This window comes from Cervus elaphus, chromosome 15 (genome assembly GCF_910594005.1).
Source record: "Cervus elaphus chromosome 15, mCerEla1.1, whole genome shotgun sequence".
Lineage (NCBI taxonomy): Eukaryota > Metazoa > Chordata > Mammalia > Artiodactyla > Cervidae > Cervus > Cervus elaphus.
In genome coordinates, this window is record NC_057829.1 from 58,173,920 (window position 1) to 58,196,627 (window position 22,708).

The following is a 22,708-nucleotide window of genomic DNA, read 5'->3' on the forward strand; positions in this document are numbered from 1 at the left end:
CTAACTGAACCCTCACTGCAGCCCAGCAGGTGGACACTGCTTCCCCATATTTCACAAGAGGAGAGGGAGGCTCAGAGAAATCATACAATCAGCCCCCAGTCATACAGCTAATTATAGCTGAGCTGGATTTTGATGCAAAACCAAGACTCTGGTACCAAAGCCTTGATGCCTTTTCAAGATGATAAAAGGCTCCTAGGAGCTCCTGGGAAATTGAGGCATACGACTTTGCACGCAGTTATATTATAGATTAGTGTTTACAAGTGCTGCTGATGGTATTAGACACTGGTGTCCTTCGCCAGGCCTGGCTACTTCCACCCCCATCACCCGGACACTCCAGGTAGGGGGTGCCATGATCTTCCAACACACCTGGTTTCAGAGTCCCATCTCTTAATTCCCCCAGGGAAGCAGGTGCTGGACAATAAGGCCTGGGGACCTTTCCTAGAGCTCCCCCAGACCCAGGCCTCTCAGACCAGCTGAGGCTGAGCCACCATCCACCCACTTCACGGGCCTCGGGCTGACTGAGGCTGGGGCTGCTGGCCTGGCCCACATTCACCTCTTTAGGCCTCAATCATCAAGGCTGTCCTGGGTTAATGGGGAAATCCCTTTTTCAGGAAGCTGAGTGAAGACATGGTCATTAATAATGGAGATTAGGTGCTAGAACAGGCCAAAGGTCAGAGCTGGAAGAGAGGAACCCCTCCCAGTACATAAAAGCACGCCTACCCCACCACCAGCAGGACTTTTCACTCTTACACAGACGTGGACACAAATAAAAACCCAAATCATTGGAAATGGGTAACTATACATATTTTAATAAGTCAAAGTCTGGAATCCTAAACCTCAAACGATTCCTTAGAAAACTCCAGAGAAGACATACATTTGAGTACAAGCAGATTCACTGATCCCCATGTATGTTTTTTACGTATACTGAAGGGGTTTTTCTTGTTTACAGAGGGGAGGGGAAGGGTGGGAGGGGTAGGTAAGGGAGGTGCAGCAAACTAAACTCCTAAGGTAGAGTTGGAGGCTGAATAAGGTTAATGGGAAGTTTCCTAATGAAAGGACACTTTCCATGTTGCTACAAAGTGTTTCTTTCTGACTTGCCATCACAGTAACCTGAAATATAGAAAACAAAGCTATTAATGACAGAAAGATGGACCCCGTATTCAATATAGATAGTCGATGTTAGGATGGCCGTAGGACTTGGCATTGTTCAAATGCCTCTTGTCAGGGGACAGCTAGATATAGTTGTAATACATAAACATCTTCGAGGTTTTCTGAAACCCTGATTTCTCTGGGGGCGATGGGGTACGGGCTGAGAGCAAAGGATCTGCCGTATAAAGTAGTGTTCTTTCTGTCTTAAATTTGCCTCATTGCATTTCAAAGAGATGAGGGTACCTCCTCCTGATTCAGGAAGTGAGGGCTACTCTTTTAGCAGTTTTATAGAATGTTCACTGTGCCCTGTCATATGTCACCAGGTGGTTACACAAGGGGCTTCAGAGTCACACAACAACCTTGGCTTGCATCCGACTCAGTTATCTACTAAATATCTTGGGCAACCTTCGTAATTTTTTCTTAGCCTCTGTTTTCTTATCTGTAGAAGGCGGATCATGAGAAAACCTACTTCATAAGGTATATCCAGGATTAGGTGAGATGAGGCAGGCAAAGGACTTGGTGGGGAGCCCAGCTGGAGTGCAATCCTTTGCCTGCCCTATATTTAGGCTACCCCCAGGTGAAGCATCAAAATCTTATTTATGTGTTTGGTCTGGGTTCTTATCTGTTTGGTGTAGCGTGGGTTAGCTAGTTAGATGACCAACAGAGAAGTTCAGTTTTGTTCTCTGTTTTCTCTTACAATTATTCTATTTGGATTCTGAAATGCAGATTCCCATGGGAATGTCTATTCAAAATAAAATGTGCAGTCTCCTCCAGAATGCTACTGGTTTTTAAATCAAGATTGGCCAAGGGTGATATTCATAAAAAGATTCAATGGGGCTTCCCTGGTGGCTCAGACAATAAAGAATCATCTAGCAATGCAGGAGACATCGGTTCGATCCCTGGGTTGGGAAGATCCCATGGAAAAGGGAACAGCTACCCACTCTGGTATTCTTGCCTGGAGAATCCCATGGACAGTGGAGCCTGGTAGGCACAGTCCATGGGGTCGCAAAGAGTCAGACATCACTGAGCCACTAACGCTCTGGTCTGGTCAGGGAATCTCAAAAAACATGAGAAAACCAGCTAGTCAACTTGCCTCTCTTTAAGTGTTTACACCAATGGCCACATTCGATGCCCAGCTCTTCACTGGGGCCACTCAATCCCCAAACAATATTAATTTGGTCAAAATGGTTTTTTGGGCAGCGTAGCCAGGAGCAAAATCATGTGACTACACAGTGGGCCTGAGGTAGCAGATAAAAAAGGAAAAGACTGTCCCCTTTACTTAACTAAAAGGGCCAGGGTTTGGATTAAAAGGTTTTTGCCCACTCCTTCTGCATCAGCCTCATGAAAAGGCCAGTGAAAGACCTGGTTATGAAGGACGAAGACTTGGACTCAGATGGGCACCCAGGCTCCCCTGTTTTCTTCTGCATGCAGATGTAACGCATCTCAGGGCCTGCAGACCCAGGGAACCTGCTCCCACCCGCCACTCACCGTTGTGAGGGATCAGCCGGTACTGCCTGGCCAGGCACAGCTCCTCCTGCCTCTGCCGCACGATTTTCTGCACTTCCGGGGAAAAGCCGCTGGGGTCTCGGGCGAACACGAAAGAGTAGCTGTCAGCGCAGGTGCCATCGAGGTTCAGGAGGCGGCAGGAGTACTGCAAGGCATAGGTCTCATAGTCCGTGTCAATGATCCAGTGGTCATCGTCTGCAGGGCAGAAAGCCACGGGGCCTCTGTATCTCCTTCAGACACTCAGATGCCAGGGAAACTTAGCTCCGGGCCCCAGAAACCAGCCACTTCCCCAAACTGGGTTCAGAAGTTAGAAAGCAGGAGACCACAGGGAATTCTGACGGCAATTAGAAAATTGGGACCATGAGAGAGGAGCTTGGCCTTCACAGGAAAAAATCCCCTCCCTGGCAGGGGCGGGAGGGACCACATTTGCTTTAATGACTGTTTCTCTCCCTGATGATAAATGTGATGGTATCTTTCATAAGAAGAGCCGAGAATGTGGACCCATCAAAACCAGTCTAGACCTGGCTACTGTTGTCTTCTCCATCTACCCTCTGACAGCATCTCGTGCCTCTGTGGCTGACGTTGATGGCCACCAACATGTGCTATCCGCAACATAAGCATGCGTCCGTTGCACTGATCTGTATCAGCCAGTTCCCAGCCCTCTCGCTACCCACACGGCCCTCCTGCCTCAGTCCACTGGGTGATCTGGTTCATGGCCTTTCTGGCTCCATCCTAATTCTGGCTCGGTGACCTGACTCACTTCTCTCTCCAGGCTGGCAAGAGGGTAGAATCTGCCTTAGGGGCATAAGATGCCCACCTTTTGACATCAGATATTCTTCTTAGAGAACTGCTCAGAGCTCTCTTGACAGAGGCAGAGTTGAGCCCTTGAAGAATTTAGATTATATTTCTTCCTAAGACTGGGATGTAAGCCATGCAGAGTAAGTGTAAACAAAAGTGGTAATAAGGTCAACAAAGGCAGGATGGGAAACCACGTTCATAAGAATGCAGGTGAGAGGTTTGCCATGGAGAAAAACAATGGGGATAACACCTTTGTTATCCAAACACCTCACATTTGGTAAAACGTGTCACATCTCTACTTAACATTCTTGTTGATATATAACCATGACCAGGATTTTCTGAGCACTTAGTGTCAGCTACCATGCTTTCTCAATTATTTTTCACGGCTACTGAAAGTGCACTCTATCATCCTCATTTTCCAGATAAGAAAACTGAGGCACAGAAAAACTAAATAATTCACCCAGGGTCACAAAGAGCAGGACAGAATTGAGCTCCGATCTGACTCTGGAGCCCCCATGCCTAACCTCTACAGCACACTGTCTCCAGGCATTAAGTAAACTGGGGGCCACAGGGGATAAGAAACAGGAGACGCTAAGCCTCTGTGTCTTCATTCCACACCCAGGTCATGAAGCAAGTGATGATCTCTGCTCTATTTCATGTCCTGTGCTGGAGGAATGCAGAGGAACCCTCAGCTCCCAGCACTGAGGGTGTAAGGGAGATCTCTAATGCTTGCCTAAGTCACTTCTGGGTGTGCCTCTTGGCTCTGAAAACCCCAGGAGTCCCTGCCAAGGAGGGGCTCAGCCTGAGACCAGGCCTTGCAGGAGAGCTGCACCAGAGTGGGTGGTGAACCCTCTTTTCATCTCACTGCAGACCCTCCAGGAGGAGGACTGAGCCACTCCTGAATCCCCCACGCTTTCCCACAGGGCGGGTGTCAGAGGCTGTGGTGGGAAGGGCCAGACATGACCACTCAGGGGTGGCCACGTTCATCTGTTTGATAAGATGCAGATTCTAAAAATTACTAATCTTGTGCCCAGCCTGGTATCGATTTTTATAGTCCATTATCAGAAGTTTATCTTTTATCCTAAATAGATCACTTTAGGAAGTTTTGCTGAGTTATTTGAAAAAACTTTTATTATCTCTAAGGATAAAAGCTTTCCCCCTTGTTGAATAGTAAGTCCTTTTATATAGTGTACATCAATACTGGATGAGCAGTTTGATAAAAGATAAAATTTCATCTAACACAACTGTAGGGGAAGTCGAGGAGTGTGTGCCCTGAGTACATGGGCTACATGAAAGGACATTTTGCCCTGGCTCACCAAGCTAAGCGTCCCCCTGAACAGGCCCTGGGGCCTATTTCCCAGGAGAGCTCCAACAATATTTTGTAAAATTGTAAAAGTTGATTGTATTAGGGCCCTGCTGTTCAGGACCACCTAATTTTGACCCGGGAGCTAGAACCTCCGGCTTCTGACACTGTCTCTCACAAACTTGTTTACATGACCTTGGACAAAGCACTATCTTTTCCCCTCTCCCCACCCCCTTTTTTTTGGTCACGAGGCACGTGATATGCACGTGATATCTTAGTTCCTGGGCCAGGGATCAAATCTTCACCCCCCTGCAGTGGAAGTGAGGAGTTTTAACCACTGGATCACCAGGGAAGTCCTACCACTGCATTCTCTTGATTTCAATTTATTCATCTGCATGTTGAACCCCCTTTAGAGTGGTAACTCTCCATCTTTAAGATTCCATGATGGAACTTCCCTGGTGTCTTCGGGGGGAATTAAACAAATTAAACCCTCAGGTTTAATCCCTGCTGGGTGATCTAAGATCTCGTGTGCCATGTAGCATGGTCAAAAAAAAAGAAGTAAGATTCCATGATATGCCCCTCTGTCCTGCATTATTCTCTAGATACCAAGTAGACTCTGGATTTGAAGCTTAGGAGAAATGAGTAGAAAGAGCATGTACATGCATGTTCCCATAAATTTGTATCAGGTTAAATTTTAGGATGCTCTTCTGAGAGCCCTTAACACTCTGCTCCCCATATGAGTTTCAGGGCTTGGGAGAAAGGGAAGAGGTCACTGTCACCCAGAACACTGTGCCTGGCTCAGACTCTCAGCACCCAGCATGGGCAGGTAGGTACCTGGGAGTGAGCCAACCTTGTGTCCTTTGATGAGAGTCTCTGAGCCTCTGCTGGGGCGTCTAGCATTCAAGCTGTTTCAGGGATTCAGCCCAAAGAAATGGAGGAAATGCAGCAGCCGCAGCACCAGGCTGAGCGGTGATGTGAGCTGGGTCTTGAGGAGGTGGGAGGTCTAAGCAAGGGGAAGGCCACACACGCTGGCGGGATGGGTAATCGGCAGGAGGTGGTCAGGTGACAAACCCAAGGTCCTTTTGAGCTTGGGCCAGGTTTCTGAGCTGGGAGAGGGGAATGGGAGGTGGTGAAGGGGCCTAGCTACTTCCAGCCTCACCCCTCCAGCCTCCAGCCGAGCTGAGAGTTCTGGCTACTTACAGACCATTCTTCCCTAAGGTGCCCCTGGAGAAGAAACCCAGCCAATTGGCTATGTATGTCTTCGATCCCCCCTCAAGACAGTCCTACCGAACTGACTACTCACTTCCTTTCTGGAGAAAGGACGCTACGCCCCAGTACTTCATCTTGAACTTGGCAGGGTCCTCAGTGTCTGTGAAGGTGCCCACCATGTCTGCACACACGTCCCAGTTACTGCAAAAGCCAAGGGGATTCTGAGCCAGGCCGGGCAAAGGGCTTCCTCCCCCCATCCCACCCCAGGCGCTCCCTTCCCGCCCCAGTCGGGGTTTGGCGCTCAGCCTGTGGACCCTGCCGCGCAAAGAGCGCAGCCTCCGCCCTCCCCCACCCCCGCCCCCAGAGGTCACTGACTTTAAAAGACGGACTCGGCCCTTGGCCGTGGCGCTCATGTGGCCATTCTCGTCCACGGAGAACTCGGCGACGATGTTGTCTTGCAGAAAGAGGCCCTCGGGGTCCTTCTTGGCCATGGCGTACCAGGTGCCGGCGAACTGGGGAAGAGAGGAGAGCCGGGTTCGGTGTCCGGGAGCGCATGGCGGGCGTCTGGGAAAGGGGAACGCGGGGCACCCGGGACACCGGTACCTACGCGAGCCTTGTCGAAGTTCTCCTTGACTCGGAAGCTGCTCACTCGGCAGTCGCGCTCCGCCCGGGCGCTGCCCAGCGCCGCCAGTAGCACTAGCGCCCACACCCACTCCATCTCGCTCGGGAGTCCGCCCTGCGGGAACCGCGCGCCCTGAGAGCCTGGCGGCTGGACCACTTGGCCCTCCACCACCGGTCCCCAGGCTCCATCTTGCCCGCGAGGGGCCCTCCTCCCGCCAGCCCCCCGGGTTCCCATCCCGCCCGCCCCCAGACCCTCATCACACCCATCCCGGGCCCCCATCCCTCCCGCGCCGGCCCCCCATCCCGCCGGGCCGCCGCTCACAGTCGGGAGCTGCGCGCAAGCCTGGCCGCGGGTCCGAGCGCGCGTGGAGCCAGCAAGGCTAGCGCGCCGCGGGGGCCGCCGGGCGGCTTTATAGCTCCGGGGGGAGGGGGTCGCGCTTTCGTAACGGCGCAGGGTGAAAGACCGAGGGGGAGGCGCCGGGGCCGGCGGGCCAGCACTTGCATAACGCGCCCTGACTCACCGCCGCCCGGGCGCAGGGAGGGCGTCCTGGGGCGAGAGCCTCCCCTCCAGCGCCGCCCGGGGCTGGAGCAGCTGCCGCGCGGGGTGGCCTCGGCGGAGCCTCCGGCGGCGGCGAGCCGCGGGCACCAGCCCTGGCCTAGTTACCCGGCGCCCGTGCCAGCGGCCGCCAGCTGCGGCCTGGGGTGGCCTCGGGGCCCTGTTGCTCTGGCTGGAGGCTCGGGTAGGTCTGGCGGGAAGACCAGACCGTGGCCTCCCAGAACGAGGGACATCTGCGATGCTGCCCGGGCGCGTTAGTGCTCGGGCCTGACCGTGCCAAATTGGCCCCTCGGTCTTCTGAGGACTAGCTATGCAGGAGTTTGGGACTGTTTCCGCCACATAGTTTTTCATTTTATAAAGGATGTCTTTTACTCTCTTTCAGGGGAGTTGTGGTGCCCTTGGATCAATATTTGTTCTTTAGTTTCAACATCTTTAGAAGTATGCAAACCCTCCCTGTTAAATATTCTCCAGAAACGCAACCCTGGTCAGGACAGGAAATATTTTAGCAACCTCGGTGGTCGCCTACTTAGTCTGTGGCACTTCGCTCAAACCACTTTGAAACACACCTACCAATTGTTTATTCTGCAATCTGATTTCAAAGCCAGAGTGGCATCTTGTTTTGTTTCCAAACCAGCTAAGGTGGATTGACTGTGAGCGGAGGAGAGGGGGAGGGGAACAAACGTCTGTGACGTCAATGGTCAATTAAGTCGAAATGCTGTGACTGGTTGTGTGATTTTGCCCAGTGGCACAATTCAGGGCCATGTTTTTCTCTTTCCATTCAGAGTTCAGTTCAGTTCAGTTCAGTCGCTCAGTCTGTCGGACTCTGCGACCCCATGAATCGCAGCACGCCAGGCCTCCCTGTCCATCACCAGCTCCCAGAGTTTACTCAAACTCATGCCCATCAGAGTTAGAGCTCCTCTAATCTGATCCAAGCAGTCAGAAGACGCAGCTTTGGACTGAAAGAGAATTAGGGATAGGGCAAGGAGGTATCACCTTTTTGTAAGATCCTTTCCATCAGTTGTGTCCCAAATTGAAAAAGACCAAGATGAATTTGGTCCATTTTGCTACTGCCAGACCTGAAATAAGAGAGGGTGGAGGTGCAGGAGGGTGGCAGCCATACAGAGAAATAAAGAGTTGATGGTCTTTACAGGGCACGGCACTGGGATTACTTCTGAGCCTCCTGAAAAAAAAAAAAATACCTGTGGCTCCTGCCACCTTCCTGTGACCCCTTGGGCCTCTCCCTGTCTGATGTCTGCTTTCATTTTCCACCTTCCCCTCCACTCCTGTTCTCCATTTGAGTCTGGAGGTGTCTCTGGAGTGCCAACCTTGATGCAATTAACTCCTTGCTGCCTCCTCCTTTCTGCTAAGAAAGCCCTGTTTCAGGCCTACCAGCTAACTAGCTCTTCTGGTGAGGTCAGTTTTATCACAGGATGTATAATCCCAAACAGAACTGCACATGGAACAACGGACTGGTTCAAAATTGGGAGATGAGTATGTCAAGGCTGTGTATTGTCACCCTGCTTATTTAACTTATATGCAGAGTACATCATGAGAACTGCTAGGCTGGATGAAGCACAAGCTGGAATCAAGATTGCCAGGAGAAATACCAATAACCTCAGATATGCAGATGACACCACCCTTATGGCAGAAAGTGAAGAGGAACTAAAGAGCCTCTTGATGAAGGTGAAAGAGGAGAGTGAAAAAGCTGGCTTAAAACTCAACATTCAGAAAATTAACATCACAGCATCCGGTCCCATCACTTCATGGCAAATAGATGGGGAAACAATGGAAACAGTGACAGACTTTATTTTTCTTGGGCTCCAAAATCACTGTAGACAGTGACTGTAGCCATGAAATTACAAGATGCTTGCTCCTTGGAAGAAAAGCTATGACAAATCTAGACAGTATATTAAAAAGCAGAGGCATTACTTTGCCAGCAAAGGTCTGTGTAGTCAAAGCTTTGGTTTTTCCAGTAGTCATGTATGGATGTGAGAGTTGAACCATAAAGAAGGCTGAGTGCCGAAGAATTGATGCTTTTGAACTGTGGTGCTGGGGAAGACTTGAGAGTCCCTTGGACTGCAAGGAGATCCAACCAGTCCATCATAAAGGAAATCAACTCTGAATATTCATTGAAAGGACTGATGCTGAAGCAGAAGCTATAATACTTTGGCTACCTGATGCAAAGAGTGACTCATTGGAAAAGACCTTGATGCTGGGAACCGTAGAAGGTAGGAGGAGAAGGGGACAAAAGAGGACGAGATGGTTGAATGGCATCACTGACTCAATGGACATGAGTTTGAGCAAGCTGTGGGAGATAGTGAAGGACAGGAAAACCTGGCGTGCTGCAGTCCATGGGGCTGCAAAGAGTCGGACATGACTGAGCAACTGAACAACAACAACAGCAACGTAATCCCAAACAGCTCCAATAAGGTCTGCTTCAGAGCCACTCCTGCAGGGACGCTGTGTGTGGCCACACATGTAGTCATTACTTATGCTCCCTAGTTATAGGTAGGGTCCTTTTCTATCTCCTGTCCAAAGTGTGGTTCCCCTCCTTGACATCCCAAAATAGAGGTCTATCCACCTCTCCTCCAGTACCTCCAGTGATGGAGAGCTCCTGGCTGAGCCAAGTTGCCTTTGGACTGTTAGGACTGCCAGAAAAGTTCTCCTAATACTCCCAGCCCTTGACAACTGTTTCTCCCAGAATGATTCTTGTGATTCTTGCTTATGCTTATGAAAAATAAATGTAGGGGATTTCAATGCATTTTTACAGAGATTTTTTTGCATGTTTTAATGTATTTGTTAAATGCTTAAAAGTTGATATAACTGTTCTTCCTCCCCCACCTCTCTCTCTTTTAATGATATATTGTAACCCTCGGTGTCCCAGATACCAGCAAAGAAAAACAGTTTATTTTGGCATTCTGTCTCAAATTTCTTCATGATTACAAACATGTGAGTAGAGGTCAACTGGTGTTTTTTAACTTTGGTGCTTTGAAAGCTCTCCTCATAAAATATTTTTTTTCAAATATGCTTATATGTGTGTATAATATCCACAGGAAAACTGTTCATAGTGATTACATGTGTGATAGGATTAGGGATATTTGAAAATTTATTGTTGATTTCTACCTTTTTAAAAACTTTCCAAATTTTCTTACAGTGAAAATATTTAATCAAACAAATACTCTGCAGACTTTTTTCTTCTAGAAGTAAAATTATGGTCTAAATTACATCTTGTGGACTGTATATAATATACACAAAAGTTCATTTCCTTGTCTACATCATGGAAGGACAAATCATATTTCCCTCACCTTGGTATGCATCTCACTCCCAGCTTTTCCACAGGATTTATCAAGAGACTTACACAGAGTAGATGCTTGATCAGTAGATATTGACTTAATTTGTTTTACTTAAATCAGTCACTTTAAGTAAGCTTTATAAAATATTTATTTAAAAAGACCCAGTCAAAAAAAATAAATAAATAAAAATAAAAATAAAAAGACCCAGTCATAGGTCAGTCTTTCTAAAAAATAATTTCCAGGATTTATTAATTGTAGCAGGGAGGGCTAGCTGTCCTTTCACCAAGAAAGTTTTCACTCCCCTTCCGTGAGGGCTGGAGTTGTTGCAAAGAGACCACCCTGCTAGAAGACAACCTCCACACCCCACCACCACCCAACTTCCTACAGTTCTATAAGGCCACATGCCTATGTTCTGGTCGGTGGAATATAGATGAAAGTGCTGTGAGTCATTCCCAGATGGGGCTTTTAAAAGCTGCCTGTCTAATAATTAGTCTTTGATGTCTGTCTTCCTTCATCTGCAGTCTGGTGAAGCCTCTCTCAGCCTGGGGACCCCACCCATGATTAACTTTATGTGAATGAGAAATAAACTTCCATTCGATTTAAGCTGCTGAAATTGGGAGTTACTGTAATAGGAGCTGGTGTTACCTTAACTAATACAGCAGCAAGTCATTAGCTCCTAGGAAATATTGAAAATCTTTTGCTGTAGTTGAAAAAAAGGATGAATGTGAGAAATTTGTGTCCTTAGCCTCATAAGAATTAAGCATGTCCAACCAGCTCCATTTTGTGCAAACTAATGTTTACATCCACATCTTGACAGAGAAGCCAAGAGAAGTTACAAACAAGGAAGTCAGGTAGCATTTATCTTCTGACTGCATTTAAAATATTCCAAAATAATTGGTGGGAAAAAGGAAAGATTAGTTATTCAGCCAATGTTTTCAGGTACAAAGAGTCAAACTAATTTTTTTTAATAAGGACTTTTCCCCGGTGGTTACAAAGCCATCAGTCAGTTTCATCAATTTAGTTGAAAGTAACATGGATTCCATCATATAAATTATCTGTGAGATACCTGATCATACCCATCAATTAGGTGCAGGCAGAAACTGTCATGAGAGCAAATGTGCCAGGTGAAAGGGCCCTTTGCAGGTTGACTACTGGGATGTGCCTGAAATCACTGCTAGTAGGGGGTGTCTTTGAGTGATGAATAATGGCAGGAGTAGGGAATCTGGCTAAAGTGGAGCTGAAGAGTGGGTCCAGTATAATCATTCAAAATGCACTTGGTTAATCCAGCATATTATTGTTAGTTTTATGACAGTGCTTCAACATTATATGCATGTTATTAATATTTTGGCTGTTAAATAAGCGTTACCTCCTGCAGAAATGGTTAAGTGTAGTGGAAAATTTTAGCGATGATGCAATTAAATATTGCATGTGTTCGTGAATGTAGTATACTATTGAAAAATGTAAATTTGTTAAGTGGAATTTTCATTTAATTCTTGTATTGGTGTTTAACATTTTATGATATAGGTATGATATAGGTCTAGATTTTAAATTCCTTAAAGAATAAGTCTTGTGTATTCCCCTATAGCAGCTATGGTACACTTCATGGGTGCATTTTAAAATTCATTCCTATTTGAATTCTTAGTTTGGGGTAGGTCACCATCACTAGCTATGTGAACTTGAGCAACTTTATTTCTTTATGCTTCAATTTGTCACCTGTAAAATATTATAATAATAGTATCCTCTTCATAAGATTATTGTTGTGAAGATATCCTCTTCATAAGGTTATTCTCTGCATAAGGCTATTGTTATCCTCTTCATAAGATTATTGTTAGAATGAAATGAGATATGAATATAAGGGTCTTAGAAAGGTATCTGGCACAGATTATTTATTATAGTGTTAGTTATTTTTATGGTCACTTTCTTATTATTACCTGTGGCTTATCTTTCTAAAAATATTCTGTGTAAATGGAATAGAGTTTCCATACCAACCTAGTTACTGTGTCAGAGATGCTTTATTTAAACACATAATTGTCAATGTCTGTACTGTCTCAGATATTGGCCTTTTTTCCTTCATTCTTCCCACCAGTTAATGTTCTAGTTTTTTTTTAAACTTATGTTTTAAACAAACTGGAAATAGTGACACAAATGGTGAAGTTTAACAAAATCGGCAATTACTTTGTAACATTAAAAATTTATTCTAAGTGCTCTGCTTGGTCATTTAAAACTATTACATTTTCTTAAATTTTATTTTTTTGGTGCCTAGGACAGATACTCAAAAGTCTTGTCAGCACAGGCCAGAGACTATATAGGGACCAGCCCCAGAAAAAGAGCAGCAGTAATGACAGGATTCAGTCAAGGACATGGAGGAGGAGAAGGATATTTGTGTGTCTACTAAAAGGTCAGCTTCCAATATTTCCTTAAAAAAAACTTTATCAAATGTCATCCACTACTCAAAGTAGTCAGCAGGGATCCCTCTTTCTCACTTGCCTTTTCTAACTAACCCATTCCCTCATCCTGTCAATTGTTGCCTGAAATTGTCTCACATTTGTCCTTTCCTTCATTCCCAAGCACCCTCACCTGTAGCCTGTGAGAATAGCCTTAAAAGCTTTGTTTATGAATGAATTAATTTCTTTAATATCATTGTAGATACTTTAGAAAAATCAGGTAAGCAAAAGAGAAGAAAAAAAAATATTATATTGAATTCCACCACTTTGGAATAATTACTGTTAACATTTCTTATGTACACCTCCATATATTTTTATGTGTATGTGGAATCATACTGCAATAGGATCTTGCAATTTACTGCGCATCATAAATATCTGTCCATATCAGTAAATAGAGCTTTACAATAGGATTACTCATTAATGTATGGTTTCCTATTTTATGACTATAATGCCATTTATTTACTCAACCTCATATTACTGAATATCTAAGCTATTTCTAATCTTTTCCTTTTATAATTGTGCTTTTGGTGAACGCCCCTATAACTACATTAATCGTATACATCCCTAATTACTTTTGTAAGATAAATTCATAAAAGCTGAATTGCAGGGTCAAAGCTTGTACACATTTTTAGGTTACTTGATAATGAGCAAATGCAGTATAGCTTCTTAATCTGTATCCTAATGTCCAGTATTCCTTTTCTCCAATTCACCTTTTTCAGTCCAGTTCAGTCGCTCAGTTGTGTCTGACTCTTTGTGACCCCATGGACTGCAGCATGCCAGGCTTCCCTGTCCATCACAAACACCTGGCACTTACTCAGACTCATGTCCATCAAGTCAGTGATGCCATCCAACCATCTCATCCTCTGTCATCCCTTTCTCCTCCTGCCCTCAATCTTTCCCAGCATCAGGGTCTTTTCCAATGAGTCAGTTCTTGGCATCAGGTGGCCAAAGTATTGAAGTTTCAGCTTCAGCATCAGTCCTTCCAATGAATATTCAGGACTGATTTCCTTTAGGATGGACTGGTTGGATCTCCTTGCAGTCCAAGGGACTCTCAAGAGTCTTCTCCAACACCACAGTTCAAAAGCATCAATTCTTCGGCACTCAGCTTTCTTTATAGTCTAACTCTCATATCCATACATAACTACTGGAAAAACCATAGCTTTGACTAGATGGACCTTTGTTGGCAAAGTAATGTCTCTGATTTTTAATATGCTGTCTAGGTTTGTCATAGCTTTTCTTCCAAGGAGCAAGCATCTTTTAATTTCATGGCTGCAGTCACTATCTGCAGTGATTATGGAGCCCCCCAAAATAAAATCTGTCACTGTTTCCATTGTTTCCCCATCTATTTGCCATGAAGTGATGGGACCAGATGCCATGACCTTAGTTTTCTGAATGTTGAGTTTTAAGCCAACTTTTTCACTCTCGTCTTTCACTTTCATCAAGAGGCTCTTAATTCTTCACTTTCTGCCATAAGGGTGGTGTCATCTGCATATCTGAGGTTATTGGTATTTTTCCCAGCAATCTTGATTCCAGCTTGTGCTTCATCCAGCCTAGCAGTTCTCATGATGTACTCTGCATATAAGTTAAATAAGCAGGGTGACAATATACAGCCTTGACATACTCTTTTCCCGATTTGGAACCAGTCTGTTGTTCCATGTCCAGTTCTAACAGTTGCTTCTTGACCTGCATACAGATTTCTTAGGAGGCAGGTCAGGTGGTCTGGTATTCCCATCTCTTTAAGAATTTTCCACAGTTTTTTGTGACCCACACAGTCAAAGGCTTTGGCATAGTCAATAAAGCAGAAGTAGATTTTTTTCTGGAATTCTCTTGCTTTTACGATAATCCAATGGGGGTTGGCAATTTGATCTCTGGTTCCTCTGCCTTTTCTAAATCCAGCTTGAACATCTGGAAGTTCACGGTTTACATATTGTTAAGCCTGGCTTGGAGAATTTTGAGCGTTACTTTGCTAGCGTGTGAGATGAGTGCAATTGTGTGGTAGTTTGAACATTCTTTGGCATTGCCTTTCTTAGGGACTGGAATGAAAACTGACCTTTTCCAGTCCTGTGGCCACTGCTGAGTTTTCCAAATTTGCTGGCATGTTGAGTGCAGCACTTTCACAGCATCACCTTTTAGGATTTGAAATAGCTCAACTGGAATTCCATCACCTCCACTAGCTTTGTTCATAGTGATGCTTCATAAGGCCCACTTGACTTTGCATTCCAGGATGTCTGGCTCTGGGTGAGTGATCACACCATCATGGTTATCTGGGTCATGAATACCTGGGTCAAGAACTTTTTTGTATAGTTGTTCTGTATATTCTTGCTACCTCTTCTTAATATCTTCTGCTTCTGTTAGGTTCATACCATTTCTGTTCTTTATTGTGCTCATCTTTGCATGAAATGTTCCCTTGGTATCTCTAATTTTCTTGAAGAGATCTTGTAGAGATTAACTTTAATGTCATTTCTTACCACTAAGAGTTTCCAGGGTTCAGAATCCCCAGCTAGACTTTGAGGCCCCAGTAATCTGGGCCCACTCATACCTTTCTAGTTTCTCTCTCATTAGTCCCCCTGTTACTCTGCACTATATGCTATTACTGCTTCTGCCATTACCACCCCTGGCTCACACTTGGATTTCTTCTCTATTTCCATCTACTCTAAATATGATTCCATATCCATATCACATAAAGTCTCATAGTCATATGTATGTACTTCACTTCTGGCTTTTAATTCTATTATGCTCTGTGCTTCATGGTTTTCTTAAAAAATTTATTTCGTTGCACCAGGTCTTAGTTTGGGCACAAGGCATCTTTGTTGCTGCATATGGAATCCTTGTTGTGGCATGCAGAATCATTTTTAGTTGTGGTATGCGGGGGGTCTAGTTTCCTGACCAGGGGTCGAACCTGGGCCCCCTGCATCAGGAGCCACTGGACCACTAGGAAAGTCCCACATCATAACTTTTTATGTTCTAGTTTTATCTCCTTTACTGCACCACAAGTTCTTGTAAAACTGGAACCAAGGCTTATTTATCCCCTATATTCCCTGACGTAGAAGTGTAACAGGATTGATTCGGTTATGCCGTGGTAACAAACAACATTCACGTCTCAAAGGCTGAACACAAGAAAGATTTATTTCTCACTCATGCTACATGTCCATCTCAGGTCAGCAGGGGGCTCTGTTCCATGACATCCTCACTGGGATCCATGAGGCCCCTCCAGCTGGAACTGGAAGGGAGCAGGGAGAAGCGGGAGCTCCTGAGCCTCACTGTGGCAATTGATTGCTCCTGCCTGGAAGAGAGGTTTAAGCTCACAACCCATAGGCCAAAATTAGTCACATGGCTCTACTGGGGGTGGAGGGCAAAGAGGAATAATCTTCCCATACAACTAGCAGGGGAGAAGAATCAGAAAAAGAGGAACATGGAGTCTCTACCACAGGAGCTAGTGTATGTCTTGCTTATAATGGGCCACCAATAGACATGTGTTGGAAGAATAAGCAAATGAATGAACCTAGATGTAGTCATCAAAACATAAGAATGCTGACTGTGATAGAATATGCTTCATTTTAAATTCATTTTCATTTTTTACAAGTAGGGCAATGTAAACATATGTGAGCATTTTGTTTTTCCCATACACAGATTTATGCCTCTGAAGTATAAATCTGTTTATGGGATATGGATATGTGTTTTCTCTGTGTGTGCATGTAAAGAGGGAAGGATGGTATCAGGGAATTGTAAGCACACACATGCTTTCAAGAGAAGTAGGAACTGCACAGTCATCTCATGGAACAACCAGGGAGAAAGAGTGCCCTCACCTGTGTTAGAGGAAAATGGATGGTAGTCCCATAGGAGTGACTCAGCTGACCCAACTCCTTTCTCTTAGGAAATAAACCTCTGCATTATTCTCTTTTTTAAAAAGTATATATATATGTGTGTGTGTGTGTATATATATATATATCTCTCTTACAAAAATTTTTTGGCCTCACTGTGTAGCATGCGGAATCTTAGTTCCCCAACCAGGGATTGAACCCATGCTCCTTGCATTGGGAGCTCAGAGTCTTAACCATTGGACCACCAGGGGATTCCTCTATGTTGCTCTAATTATAATGAGATGCTAATAGGATATTATGAAATAAATAATATTTTTAGGAGGACCATCCTGAGACTGGACTTGGGCCTGATGGAGGGAGATGCAAGAAAGTGCTTGACAAGACCCGTTGAGGGAGCAAGTGGACTCAACCACAGGAAGTGACATGGCTCAACAAATGCCAGTGTGGATTCTGTTTGCCTGAGAAAACCATGTTCCCATCAACAGTCTCTCAGTTCATGACCTAGAAACTGCAGCCTCGGTGAATCTCTTCTTCTTTTCTATCTAATATGACCATTATCACCCTAGCAAGGTAAACTTTAAGTCTAGAAAAATAAATGAAACCCATAGCCGTGCTGTTTTTGAAGTGGATTTAAATGTGGGTGTAACTAACTTTTAGAGTCACTGTAACTCTTAGATATGTTTTCATTCAAGAGAATTCTCCATATAAAGTTTGCAGTGTTATTGAAATGCTTAAAAGACCTTTGACTAAATTTGAAGTCAGCCTGTAGATAGCCAAGGAAACTGGTTCATGAAATGTGTAGTTTGGCTTATTAGTTGCATAATAGTATTTAAATATTTGGGAAAATGTGCTTAATCAATGTAAAAGCTTAGTAACCTGAACATTAAACAAAAGTAAGTAGTGGTTAAGTGTTTTTTCTATGCCAAAAGGCCCTGAGGTGTGAAAGATCCTAGCAACAGACAAGACATGTATTATCCAGTAGATTTAACTGACTGTACCTTGGAGCAAAAAGGCATGAGATCTGGTTATTACTATTGAAAACAAAATCCAAACTAATATGCTTAGCAGGAAAACCCAGTTGGCAGCTGCAGGGGTTGCCTTTTATGATCGTGTCTTTTGACAAGGATTATTGTATTAATATAAGTTGTGGCTTGATCAGGCTTAAATTGTGGGCAAATATTTTTCCATGTTCACTTCTCTAGAATAAGCCCAAGGTCTGTTCCCATAAACCATTTCTGAGGTCAGGTTTTTAAATGAGGGGAACAGAGAGGTGAGGATTTTTAGAAAAAGAGTAGGCCAAGCAAGCTGGCTGAGTACAGGACTTTTAGGGAAAGGAAAGATTAACATTTGATTTTATGTTGTGTTATGCTAAACTCTTCGATCTCCCCTAAATGTTCCTTAACGTTGCCATATAAACAAACAGACATTTCTAAGGTCTAAACAGTTTCATTTCATAGAGCTATCATGAAAGAACAAGTATTGTCGATGCCTATGTAATGTAATTAATGGATATCCCCCATTCTTCTTATTGCCAACAGCCACCAAGGTTCAGCTATTTTCTGGAATAGTCAGTTTGACTTGTCACTTGGCTGGCTGATCTAAGATGCTCTGCGGATTCTCTGAGGACTTATGAGCTAATAATGCTTAGGGATTTCGTGTCCTGAAGAACTCTTTAATCCCGTGCTTCCTGAATCCCACTCTAATCCAGGGCCTTCTGTCACATCTCAAGAGTTACAGGCCAGTTTGAAAGCTCTGCTAAACAACCTTTCTCCTCGGCCTCTGGGGAGGAGGGGGGGAGGGGTGTCCTGCGAGGTGCCCCTCAGGGCTTTCCTGGTTTCTTTGGCCAGGATGTATCTCCTTCTTGGCACTCTGCCTCTGGTGGTGTTCTGAGGGTCTCTTCCTTTCTAGACCAGAGCAGCACAGCACGCCACGCCATGGGTGAGATCAGCCAAGAGACAGTGGAGAAATACCTGGAGGACAACCCTCAGTTCGCCAAGGAGTATTTCAACAGGAAGTTGCAGGCGGAGGCGCCCAGCGGCGGGGCACAGGCCCCAGCCAGCGCCTCCTTCCCCGGCCGGACGCTGGCGGAGGAGGCGGCCCTGTACCTGGAGCTACTGGAGGTCTTGCTGGAGGAGGCGGGCAGCGTGGAGCTGGCGGTGCACAGGGCCCTGGGGAGGCTGGCGCAGCTGCTGCAGGCCGACCGCTGCAGCATGTTCTTGTGTCGGGCCCGCAATGGTACGCCGGAGGTGGCCTCCAAGCTGCTTGACGTCACCCCCACCTCCAAGTTTGAGGACAACCTGGTGGTCCCCGACAGAGAAGCTGTGTTTCCGTTGGACGTCGGGATAGTGGGTTGGGTTGCTCATACGAAGAAAACCTTTAATGTTCCAGATGTGAAAAAGGTGAGTGGTCTGATGGTGACCGTAGAGTGGAGAGGAGGTCTTGGTGGCCTCAGGGAGGAACATGGGAAAGAGGGGGGTGAGAGGGTGGAGGTGGGTCCAGGGGCCATCCTTGTGGCTGTGGTTTGGCTATAACCTGGGGAGTGGGTGGTGGAGAAGAGGAACCCCCAGGCCAAGAGTGGCTAGATTTAACAAATAAAATGACTAGATGCCCAGTTCAATCTGAATTTCAGATAAACAGTGGATAACAGTAGATAATAGTAGATAATAACAGTTTTAGCGTTATGTCTCCTGTAATGTCGGGCAAGCTTACCTGGGCGTGGGGCGGTCCACACCTACTCCCTCATACCTCTTCTGTCCTCTGGACACTGTCCTGACCAACAGGGCAAAGCAGGCCACTCACTGGGGAGATCAGCCAACAGGCCAGATGCCAAGGCCCCTGAACTGCTCCCCACGTCTATCACCCACAATCCTTTGAAGACTGTCAGCTCTTTGGGGTGAACTGGCTCAGGAATGATTCTCTCACCTATAGATCAAGTGTGAAAAAAGAAAAATGACATGAAATTTCAAATGTTCCCATCTGGATCATAAAAAATACATGAATTTAGATGATGATTAAATGCAGTTGGCCATCTCAACCCCTCCTAATTCAGATCTACCAAGAATTTCCAATCCTGTAAATGGGACATTTGAACCCTCCCGAAGACCAGTTGAACACTACATAAATTATTGTGTTTTAAAAAGAATGTTCTCCTTCCAACTAAATTGCTTGTTCATCTAAGAAAAATTAGAACATACAAATAAAGAGGGAGGAAATGTGAATCACCCATAATCCCTGCACTCAGTAGTACCATAGGTCCCAGCCTGGAGTTTCTCCTGCCAGCCCTTTTCCTACACATGCGTCCTGTCATTTTGCTTTGCTATTAACAAAGGGGAAAGCTAGCAGATGATGGAACAGAACTGACTGGGAGCAGCCCCTGAAACGCTTACTGTGTAGAGGTTTACTTATGGAGAGGGCAGCTGGCGGCTGGAGGATAATCCCCTGCCGTGCCTCCCGAAGCTGATTACAGGAGGGGGACTGTGCGGATCCACAGGAGGTGCAGAGGTTTTCAAACATTAGCAACACTCAGCAAATAGCCCCAGGGGCAAGGGTTGCTGTTAGGCACCCGAGGGTCCTCCGTCTTTACCACCCCTCCCTGCAGTGCATTCCGTCTGGTTTCAGTTGGATTCTGGGTCTGCTGCAGCTGCTTCTAGTGTATCAAAGGCCTTAAGGCAAAGTTCTTGGACCCCAGGGAGGAGGCTCTGCCTGTACATCCTGAAGTTTTCTCATGGGAATACGCTTCCTGCAAGTCTCTGACTGAGGCCATTTCCAAAATGACACGGACAGCAAACTTAAGAAAGTGACATGCGAGACTTTTTTTCAGAAGAACTTTTTTTTTTTTAAAGGAGAGATGGATGAAATGACTTCTGGTGTGTGTGTGTTTGTGTGAGCGTGTGTGTGTGCTCAGTCTTGTCCAACTCTTTGAGACCCCCTGGACTGTAGCTCGCCAGGCTCCTCGGTCCATGGAATTTTCCAGGCAAGAATACTGGAGGGGTTGCCATGTCCTCCTCCAGGGGCTGCACTGGCAGGCAGATGCTTTACCACTGCGCCACCTGGCAAGCCCTAATTTCTGCTGTGCTCCTTTATTACTGAGCCCAGTCCTGTTGAGGACAGAATGATAGAAAGGAGCTGCTTAAGAGATCAGGTGGCCTGGGTCTGCTGCTGTCCATGCTGGGCACCCCATAGTGGTCATAAAGTGGGGGCAGGGTCACTGTGTTCTCCCTTTTACTGAGTATGTGTGAAGACAGATGCCCTCCTGCCCTCCTGAGCTCCCTCCTGAAAAGGGACAAAGACCTCATTTGCCCTCCATTTCTACTGTTTCTGAGCATTTTTTCCCTCCGAGAATGGTGCTTTTCAACTCTGGAAGCACATTAAAATCAAACTGGGAGCTCTTTTAAAAATACAGATGTGTGAGACTCTCACTAGACCAATTACATCAGGCTCTCAGAGACTGGGATGCAGCCAGGAGTATGGTTTAAAAGCTACCGTGGTGATTCTAATAGGCAGCCAACATTGAGAACCACTGGTCTTTTGGGTGAAGAGATGCAAGAGGAGGAACTGCATTTCAAATCAACTGTAAAAGATTAGATGGAAGGGCTCCTGGACTTGTTAGTTTAAGTCTTCCCTTGAGCAGACAGGAAGTTGAGTCGTGGGGGTTGTGTCTCTCCCGGGGTCCAGAGTCTGATCGGTGATGAGAGGGTCTGGAGCAGATGCAGCCTCCTTGCTATGTTCCCACCCTCATCCCACCCTGCAGCCCTGCAGGCTCACCACACTTAAGTTGCTGTGGTAAAATCTGCAGAGAAAGGAGTTAGAAACCCCTGTTTTAAGTGACACTTCTATCACCACTTCACCTTTTCATTGCACTTGACTCTTGATGAAGATTCCTCTTGTTCTTGATCTCACTTGATTCTGGCAAAGACCTTGTGCAGAAGGCCAGGACTGTATTTTTATTTCCATCCCGTGCATGTGAGAATCTTCTCCAGGTCAGTTAGGCACAATGTGGTGGATCTAGGCTCATAATCTGGGTCTTGCAAGGCCGCCCTTTTTCTCTGCCACAGCCCTGACCACACACAACTCCTGCCTGGTGGGCAGTGTGGGCACAGGGAGGGAAGGACTACCTGCACACAGACGGAGAGGCAGAACTGGATACTCCCAGCCTTGGCGGCAGAGAAGCCACATGGTGCCAGGTGAGAGCTTTGGCATCAGATGACCTGGGTACAGATCCAGGCCTGAGACTAGGTCACTGCATGAGGGACTGTGTTTCTCCACGGAGAGAAACAGAGGAAACCAAATCATAAAGTGCCTGACTCCCAGGAGGTGCTCAATAAATGACAGCTATGATCATATCATATCAATGTCCGAAGAGTTTGGGGGCTGGATGTAGGTGGCCAAAACTGGGTCAGTGATCACTGCCTGTTTTTAAAACAGGTTAAAGGCAGGGAAACTTAACAGGAAACTCTGACATATCCTCATCAAGTTAATCATTTCCTATTCTATTGGGAAAGCTGATGATTAACTGTATGGGTGGTTCTCCTGGCAGTGGTTTAAAAGAAAGCCATGTGAGAATCCTAAGTTTTCAATAATTAACAGGGTGCTTATAGCTTGCACTTATAGCTTTCCATCCTTGTCTCCTTCTGACTCTGGATCTCCAGATGTTTGATCAGAATTTAACAGGACTAAGATTGGATGAGGATCCAGGCAGCCCTCTGCTCTAAACATTCCCAGTTGCCTTCATTGACTTCTTTGAAGAAAAATCATTGAGGGGAGTTTGTGAATCCAAAAGATACAGAATTTACTCAAAGAAACTTTACCAAGGATTGTTTGAAGCAATGAAAACACAAAACTAGAAAACTTCACCTTACCTACCCTGAAATTTGATGGATGGTTTTATCCAAGATTTTCAGATATGATGATAAGCAAGTATTAAGTTTTGAAACCTGTAAGTCATTTTTTCAAAACATTCAGTTGAATGTAAGAACATCTTCTTGTGTTTAGAATCTAAAATAAAATGG

General features: G+C 45.6%; 2 protein-coding genes and 1 long non-coding RNA gene across 5 annotated transcripts in view; 1 reads left to right on the forward strand and 2 right to left on the reverse strand.

Annotated features, from left to right (window-relative positions):
- Positions 1–782: 782 nt before the first annotated feature.
- On the reverse strand, positions 783–7,066 carry RBP4 (retinol binding protein 4). The gene is made up of 6 exons (XM_043926368.1): positions 6,909–7,066; positions 6,573–6,701; positions 6,341–6,477; positions 6,060–6,166; positions 2,638–2,850; positions 783–1,110 (listed from the first exon to the last, which is right to left on the reverse strand). Exons 2-6 carry the CDS (start codon positions 6,681–6,683, stop codon positions 1,073–1,075), a joined length of 606 nt encoding a protein of 201 aa, XP_043782303.1. The 5' UTR covers positions 6,684–6,701; positions 6,909–7,066; the 3' UTR covers positions 783–1,072.
- Positions 7,067–15,994: 8,928 nt separating this feature from the next.
- On the reverse strand, positions 15,995–21,807 carry LOC122709051. 3 transcript variants are annotated; one of them, XR_006345398.1, is made up of 3 exons: positions 21,548–21,807; positions 19,410–19,622; positions 15,995–16,162 (listed from the first exon to the last, which is right to left on the reverse strand). It is a non-coding gene; the product is annotated as an uncharacterized LOC122709051 (long non-coding RNA). The 3 variants fall into 3 exon arrangements; XR_006345397.1 differs by lacking the exon at positions 15,995–16,162 and adding an exon at positions 18,942–19,074; XR_006345399.1 differs by lacking the exons at positions 15,995–16,162; positions 21,548–21,807 and adding exons at positions 18,942–19,074; positions 20,087–20,282.
- The window catches only part of PDE6C (phosphodiesterase 6C), a 50,826-nt gene continuing 44,416 nt past the window's right edge, over positions 16,299–22,708 (forward strand). The window contains exons 1-3 of the mRNA XM_043926110.1: positions 16,299–16,317; positions 17,020–17,219; positions 18,239–19,099. Of these exons, the coding sequence (XP_043782045.1) occupies positions 18,635–19,099 (465 nt within the window). The 5' untranslated portion in view covers positions 16,299–16,317; positions 17,020–17,219; positions 18,239–18,634. The remainder of the gene's footprint in view (positions 16,318–17,019; positions 17,220–18,238; positions 19,100–22,708) is intronic.

Coding starts and splice junctions, on each gene's coding strand:
- RBP4 (XM_043926368.1), bottom strand. CDS start 6,683: ATGGAGTGGGTGTGGGCGCTAGTGCTACTGGCGGCGCTGGGCAGCGCC. Junction 6,167..6,340: donor GGCCGAGTCCGTCTTTTAAA/GTCAGTGACCTC, acceptor TGGCTTTTGCAG/TAACTGGGACGTGTGTGCAG. Junction 2,851..6,059: donor GTCCTTTCTCCAGAAAGGAA/GTGAGTAGTCAG, acceptor TCTGCCCTGCAG/ACGATGACCACTGGATCATT.